The following is a 7,870-nucleotide window of genomic DNA, read 5'->3' on the forward strand; positions in this document are numbered from 1 at the left end:
TGACCTTTGCCAATAAGAGCAGGGAGCTCCCAGAGTTGAAAGCAAGGCTGTGACAGGTGAGCTTTGGTTTTGAAGTAACCCACTCTGCTGCCCCTCACTCATTTCTTTCTTATGTCCCTTAATGTGCATGCCTTGGCTTAGAATGACATGTGATTCATGTGATGACTATTAAAACAGGAAGCGTCTGGATATCACACATGCGCTGTGAGGCAGGCCGGTGTCGGTGACAGTGATGGGCACTTCTCTACCCTGGTCCTTGCTCCTCCTTGGCTTTTTCTTGGGTAAGGCTGCCCCACCCCCACCCCGAGGCACCCTCTCTCTCCATTAACTCTCTATCCATGGGCAATTTTCCCTGAACTGTCTCCCTAGGAATGTGTGTGTGTGTGAGTGTGTGTGTGTGTGTGAAAGAGAGACAGACAGACAGACAGACAGACAGACAGGAGGCAGGCAAACATGCACTATTATCTCAGCCCAGGCAGAACCACACTGTGATTATCACACTTACATTTCCTTTCTCATGAATCACAAGGAGCATGGGTGTTTCTGGAGGCTGGTGGTGGGGCAGAGATAAAGCATCCACCACAGCCAGTTCAGAGATCTCATCTGCATCTTCCATCTCATACAGGGTCCCCTTGTTTCTGTCCCCTCCTGCTTCTCCTGCCAGGCCCTGAGGGCACCTTCATCCTGGGCCTTCCATGTCCTTTGAGTAACTTCATTAGGGGACCTCAACATGGGTGGCCATTCTTATAGCTCACTCCCTCACCCCCAAGGGCCTGAGGGGTGACGAATCTTGCACCTGAGGTCACACAGTAGACCACTTCAGAAACGCTTTGGAGGGGCCACTGATGCTCTCAGCCTGCTATTCAAGTTTCCCTGTCCATTCTCCTTCAGGGGGAGCCTGCTGGCATGGCTTGTCTGAGCCACTGCCTGGGGTTGTCCCTCTTCCATCCTCAGTGACCCCGAGCCTGCTGACAAATCTCTTAGATGTGTTTAAAACCCAGGAGTTTGTAAAGAACGTGCTTTAAATTAAAAAAAAAAATCAAATCCCACAACAATGTTGGGTGTTAGATGAAGCAGGTGATGGGCTGAGGCTGAGAGAGATTAGGCGGCTTCTTGGGGCACACGGCTGGCAATGCTGGCAATGTGAGAACGTGGCACCGATGACACTCTCACCACCCAGCTGTGGGGATGTAGCAGAGCACCAGGAAATCCTCAAAAACTCGTGTTTCAAAGTTACAGAATTGAAACTGAAACGCCAGATTTCTGTCAAGTTGCCCTCATCCCCAAGTTCCTCTTTCCACACTGAGTAAATGAATTTTCCTTCCTTCAAGGGATCCCAGTCAGGGGGTCACTGTTGGTGAAGCCATCTCTTGGGCATACAACCAAAAATATGGTTAAGTTAGATCTTACTGTAAGAACTGTTCACACTTCCTCAGTTCAATTCTGGAAACATCCATTGGGCCTCTTGTGTGTTGGGGTGGGGTCAGTGGAATGCAGGGAGGATATGGCAGTGGGAGGGGTCAACCAAGTACAGCTTTGGGGACAGATGTTTTCATCAGGATGCTGCTGCTAGCTTTGGGCAAGTTCCCTAAGCCTCTTTAGTGCCATGTTCTGCTTCTGTTAAGTGGGAATAAGAACACCTACCTTACAAACTTGTTTCTACTGTTGTGGGATTTGATTTTTTTTAATTAAAAAAAGTAAATAAAGTAAATAAAGTCATGCATCTAATGCTCTGGCCATGGTGTCTGCCATTCAGCGTTCATGGTCTGGGTGATCTCTTTGAGCCTCTTTCCTCTCACTGAATCCACAACAGGATTCAAGCCAGGAATTTCTATATGCACCTCACTTCTAGCCACGGGCTCCACGGCCTTACTTTGCTTTGTTCCTCAGATGCTAATCCCCTCCTCACTCCTCTCCTCAACTAGGGGAACTCATGAACCCCTGGAGAAGACACACAACACAGCTCTTCATATGAGGGAGAATGAAGTAAGCACTTGCCACAATGCAGGCCACTAGCACAGGTTGAGGGCAATTGGGGGACGCAGGGTCAGATCAAATATAGGGCTCGATCAGCTGGGGCTCCCACAAGGTGACAGCGCAGAGCTGGGCCTTAAGAGCCACTGCTCTTGTGGAGGTGAGCTGGGCAGCTGTGGGTGCAGCTGGGCAGGGTGAACTGTGGTCCTACCCACTCAATGGGCAAGAGTGACTCAGTCATGGGAGATCATCCCACAGGCAGCTCCCTGGGCTTCTCCTTACTCACAGTCCACTTTGAGTCTGCATGTGGTTATTTCCTTATATGTTGATTAATTCATGCAAAAAACCAAGAAGACCCCTTTGGCATGAAGGACCACATGCTGACTGTGTTCTAGTTCTCACACCAACCAGTATGGAGCCTTGAGCAAAGCACCTACGTTCTTTGGGTCTGTTTCGTTATCTGTAAAATGGAACTAATAATCTCTTATGTGACTTGCTCTCAGGACAGTTGGTGAATCAGCCCGTCTCTGAAGGTTCTGTTCTGTGTCTGCAGGGCGAGGGGCTTCCAGAAATGACATGGCCCCTGTGGTAGTAGCTGGGATCCTAGGGGGCTCTGTCACTCTGCCCCTGCAGCTGCTGCCTGGCCAGCGGGTGGAGAGTGTCTCCTGGAAGTCCCGCTCAGCAGCCAAGACCATAGCCACGGTCACCTTGGGAGAAGCTGGAAGGCCAGACACCTTTGAACAGATAGAGGCCCGGTACCGGGGTCGTGTGAGAGCCGTGGGCCCAGGAAGCTCCCTGCAAATCAGCAACCTGAGCCGAGAGGATGCCGGGTCCTACCGTGCCCATGTTAATCTGAGGGACTCCCCAGTGACCCACACCTGGGAGTACAGACTGTGGGTCTATGGTGAGTTTTTTGGGGGTGGCAATGGGTGTTGGGGGCTGTTGGTCTTGTCATTTTTATGGTTTTTTCCCATGTCCCTTTTTGTAATGTTCACAAGTTTCCCTCTATTACAGGACTAGCGTGTGCTTATAATAGAAACACGGAAAGGAGTGTGGCCTGGGCCACACCCTAGAGCAATGCAGAGGAACCCCTGGGCTTGCAGTGGGCAGGAAATAGATTTCCGGCATGTGAACCACATAGAACTTTGCCACAATGTAGGAGCTTCCCCTTGGCTAAAATAGGAAGACTGCCCTGTGAGAATACATTTCCTGTGAAAGGGCTTTGTAAAGCCTGACATAGATCACAGGAACACTATGATCAAGCTCCTTAAAGAAATTTAAAAAAAAAAATTGTGTTCTTGGGGCAGCTACAAAGGAGATGGGGGGTGTCGCCTGGCAGCTGAGGCAGGAGCCATGCTGAGACAGACAGCTTGTAGTGGAGAAGGGAAGAGCAACCAAGACCCTGGATCTCGGCCCTGAAAGAAAAGGGGCCCAAGACCAGGCCATGAGTAGTGGAAGACCCCCTCCCCTGCCCAGAGGGTACAAGGCAGTAGGTATGTCATAGAAGGCCTAGGCCAGACCCTCCCAGCGCCTGCTCAGCATCTGAAGCCAGTGCATGCTCCCTGCTGGGAAAGATTATGACACAAACATCACGCTTGGATGAAGTAAACCTTTACATAGAGCAAGGGTGGAAACCCAGGCTTTGGGGTTGTATTCACTGATTTTGGGTCTTGGAGTCATTACTTCATAGATGAGACTCTGGAAAACCTACTTTAAGCTCTCGGAGCCTATCAAGTAGCCTATCCTCCCTCACCTGTATGCAATTTGTTCTGGAAATCGATGAGATATTAAGGGACATTGCAAATCCCAAGATCTAGAACAGATATGGGCAAATCCTGCCTTTATTGTTCTATATGTGGATTCAATGTGACACAGGGGCTCAGCAGCAATGCCTTATGCATTCTTCCCTAAAAAGAGGGGCCCAGAGTACCTGACCTGGCTTCAACTTGCTCCCCTTTGCACACAGAGTTGGTGACCCAGCCCCACGTCAAAATGAGCTCCAGGGTCGGTGAGAATGGACACTGCACCACCATCTTGACATGTGAAGCAGAAGGCGGAGGAGACTCTGTGTCATACAGCTGGACACCTCTGGGGCCCCGGACTGTCGTGTCTGGCAAAGGGTCTGTCCTCAGTGTCTCCTCGAGGCCTGGGGATGATGTTCTAATCTTTACTTGTGTGGTCAAGAACCCAGTCAGTAACAGCAGCTCCGTGCCCGTCAGGGTGCTGCCCTCCTGCGCAGGTACCTAGACCCTGAGCCCTTATCTGTGCAGCAGCTCTGGAGCAATGCAAGGCAGGGAAAGGGGTCTTGCTCCTACAGGCCCCGGGGAGAGGGACTAGCACCTTTGAGAGAAGACCATGGGTCGCCAAGTGTGGGGCTGTGTTGAAATCAGTTCTTGTCCCAGTCTGGGCTGGTGTGGCAGGGGAAAGGCGAAAGGCCCATCAGAACTGATAGGAAGACTGGAGGGGTTTGGGCAGGAGGAGCTTGATGGGATTTGTGGCTGCTCCCGGAAGCTAGGAAGAGCTGATACTGAAGCTGTGGTGTTCTCTCTCTGTCTGCAGGGTCAGGAATCCTGACAGTGTACACAGTGGGGGAGACAGTGATTGGCACTCTGGGAGAGTCAGCCACTCTGACCCTGGAAGTCCCAGTTGGGGAGGAGATAGAAAGTGTTACCTGGAGCTCTCGAAGGCTCCTTACTGTTTTGCAACCCAGAGAGGCAGGCAAGCCCATCCTGGCTTCTGGCACTCAGGGGCCCTACAGTGGACGACTTAGCACCCCCGACCATGGCTACTCTCTTCAGATCAGCCCCCTGAGGCTGCAGGACTCCGGCACCTACAGAGCCTGGGTAACTCTGCGGAATCCTCCAAGGAACATCACCAAGGATCTCACCTTGCGCGTTTATGGTGAGGCCTGTGTGTCTGTGGTGATGGGTACCCACATTTGAGCTTGACCCTTGTCTCTTCCCTGCTTGGCTGGACCAGAGCCTTCTCATAGCTGCGCCTTCTCTTCTTGGCATAGAGCGGCTGCAGAAGCCCAACATCACTGCCAGCTCCCTGATCATGGAGAATGGAATGTGCTCCCTCACGCTGATCTGCTCCCTGAAACATGCTGGAGAGGATGTTCAGTACAAATGGGAACCTCAAGGCCTGGGAACAGTTGTGTCCCACGGGGGAACCACCCTGAGAGTCTCCTGGAAATCTGGGAGCAGTGACAGCTTGAACTGCACAACCAGGAACCCCGTCAGCCAGAGCTCCAGCTCTGTCCTTGCCAGCTCCCTCTGCTCAGGTAACACTCCTCCATAGCAGCCCCTGAATATCATGTCTGCCTTCCTCAGATTTCTAAGAGTGGGCACAGGAGAAGAGGGCAGGATGAGCTTGCAGCAGGGTGTGTCTCTGGGTGCAGACACGGGCTCTGGGGCACCATTGTGGGCTTCTGTCCACAGTCTGTCAGGCCCAGACTTCCTGTGTAAGGGCTTGCAAAGATTCAGCTGGGAATTGGCTTCATTTTGGGACTGCTCAGGGAAGGTGCTTCCCCCAGCTTCACTCATCCCTGCAGAGTTCCCAGGGAGGAGTCCAGGCTTCTTGACTGTACCATCTGAGAAATCTCAGTCTCTCTTCTGTCAGGAACTGACCTGGCCCAGGGCTATGCTCCTTTGGTGCCCAAGGGTGGCCTCTCCCACTTCCACCATCTTCATCCAAATATGCCCTGCTCTTCTCTTCCCACTGATCTCTGCTCCTTATCTTTAATTCTTCACAATCATTTACTCCAATCTTTTGCAAATGTTTCGTCCCCAATGGGATCCTGACTACTAAGTTCAAGGGCTGATCCTCAATTCCATTCTCCTGTACGTGCTTCCTCCTCCAGCCGAACTGCTCTCTCCCGGCCCCTTCTAGGTCATGCCCTTCTCAGGTCCAAGGCTGTCCCCTGCCCAGGCCCCTCCCTACTCCCCTTGTGTTCCTTCTGTTGCCCAAGGCAGAAAGTTGGGCAACATTAAGAGCCCCCCTCTTTTCCACCACCACCTACAGTACTCACACTTTTGTATATTCCTCACGTGGACGCCACCAACCAGACTCCTCACTACTTTCCCAATCATCCTCCTGAGCTTGCTGCCAAGGGCAAATTCTAAGTGAAAGAAATGTGCACATTACTTTTTCACTTAAAACCCCTTGAAGTTCTCCTACTACCTAAGGTATAAATATTTTGGTACGTCTTCATTCTTTTAAGCAACATGCATTTACACACTATTTTTTTTTTTTTTTTTTTTTTGTGGGACCCTCGCCGGCGGCTGGGGATCGAACTGGTGCTGCAGAGGCTGTGGGCAGCCTCGCAACCCAGCGCTCAACCGCTGCGCCACCAGGGGAGGCCCATACAGACTATTTTTAATGTGCCCTTTGTTCTAGTCATTGAAGACATGGTGTTGGTTTAATTATTTTTTGTTCCTCTCTCTCCCAAGACCTTCAGCCTCAGGAAGATACCCTCCCCCCCTCAGGGGTTGCAGGTACAATCCTCATAATCTGGATCCACCAACTTTTTAACCATTTTCTCTTCTGGACATTTATATAAATGACTTTATAGAGTGTCTAGCACATCACAGTCTTTGTGTACGTGTCTGTCATCTCCACTGAACCATGAGCTATATCTTCCTTACCTTTCTCTGCATTTCTGAAGCAGCATGTAAGAGATATAAAATGCAGAGCTGACAAGTATTAAGGTGTATCCCATGCCAGTGCAACGGGACACAAGGAGACACAGCAATTGACCTCAGACTCGAATATTCTTCTTTCTGTGGGGTCCAGAGGGCATTTCAGCTCCATCCACAGATCAGCTTCCTAAAAGGGAACATTCCACCAATGTTTCTTCCTCAAAAATCCCTCTTCCCTACTTCCCATTCCTTTCCTTCTCATCCCTTCATCCCAATTCCTAACCTGTGGTCATTGTTCATCCAGCCTCCTTCTTAACCTGCTCGCCGGAGAAAGGGTTTCTTCTCTTTCTGATCCTGGGAGCCTTGGGGATTTGACCTTGACTTGTGGAGAAACCAAGAGGAGAAATATGAGAAGGGCTCACCTTTGAGACACAGAGATAAGAAGTCTCTACAAGGATCTCGACCCAATGCCAACATCTCCTGGTGAAAGAGATAGACCGTAATACTGATTAAGGCACAAAACTTACTTCATTTGCAAACTGAGCTTGAAATTACCAAGAAACCATTATATCTTCTGTATTTATGCTTGTTTCAGGGTGTTTAAAAATGTTCAGAAAGAAGAGAAGCTTTTTTATTTAAAAAACACTGGATGGACTGGAAGAGGGGAGGTAGGAGTGAAGCAAGGAGGGTACTCAGTGGACAATAGTGGAACATTCTGATGATTTGTTAGTGGTTGCGGTATGATAACACATTTGTAGTGGTGTGAACCTAAATTTGTAAAACATAACATGTAAACATGTAAAACATATCTCATTAAGCATAATTTTTAAAAAAGTTAGATGGTTTGAAACATAGAAGATTAATAAAATTATCATTCTGAGCATGTATGCTACTTTTTTGTTAACATGTAAGCAGATGGACCCAGAAAGTCCAGCTTCAACTTAAATTTCATCTCCTCAGAGCAGCCTTCTGAGCACTGTATTTAAGTAGATCTTTCCTCTTGTTCATAATCATTGTATCCAGCTTAATTGTGTCAAGGCATTATAATTTGTGATCATGTATATATTTTTTAGTGATTGTTTATTGTTCATCTCCTTCACAAGACCTTTGGCTCCATGAGGACAAAGATTGTTTCTGTTTTGTTCACAACTATAGACCCAGAGGTAAATACAGTTCTTGGTTTCTGGTTGATATTTTAATATTTTTCAAATGAATGATTAGTTAATCATGGATGATGGATGAGAGTTGAGAACTTT

General features: G+C 49.1%; 1 protein-coding gene across 1 annotated transcript; it reads left to right on the forward strand.

Annotated features, from left to right (window-relative positions):
- Positions 1 to 232: 232 nt before the first annotated feature.
- Positions 233 to 7,037, forward strand: LOC119242290 (T-lymphocyte surface antigen Ly-9-like). Its single transcript, XM_037508020.2, has 5 exons — positions 233 to 281; positions 2,528 to 2,878; positions 3,941 to 4,213; positions 4,991 to 5,257; positions 6,919 to 7,037. Exons 1-5 carry the CDS (start codon positions 233 to 235, stop codon positions 6,987 to 6,989), a joined length of 1,011 nt encoding a protein of 336 aa, XP_037363917.1. The 3' UTR covers positions 6,990 to 7,037.
- Positions 7,038 to 7,870: the final 833 nt, after the last annotated feature.

This window comes from Talpa occidentalis, unplaced genomic scaffold, assembly GCF_014898055.3.
Source record: "Talpa occidentalis isolate TD23 unplaced genomic scaffold, MPIMG_talOcc4v2.1 talOcc4.12, whole genome shotgun sequence".
Lineage (NCBI taxonomy): Eukaryota > Metazoa > Chordata > Mammalia > Eulipotyphla > Talpidae > Talpa > Talpa occidentalis.

Bases quoted from the DNA above. Each gene is read 5' to 3' on its own strand.
- LOC119242290 (XM_037508020.2), top strand. From the start codon at position 233: ATGGGCACTTCTCTACCCTGGTCCTTGCTCCTCCTTGGCTTTTTCTTG. The intron at 4,214-4,990 runs GTACCTAGACCC...TTCTTGGCATAG, and splicing joins GGTGCTGCCCTCCTGCGCAG to AGCGGCTGCAGAAGCCCAAC. The intron at 5,258-6,918 runs GTAACACTCCTC...TTGTTCATCCAG, and splicing joins TGCCAGCTCCCTCTGCTCAG to CCTCCTTCTTAACCTGCTCG.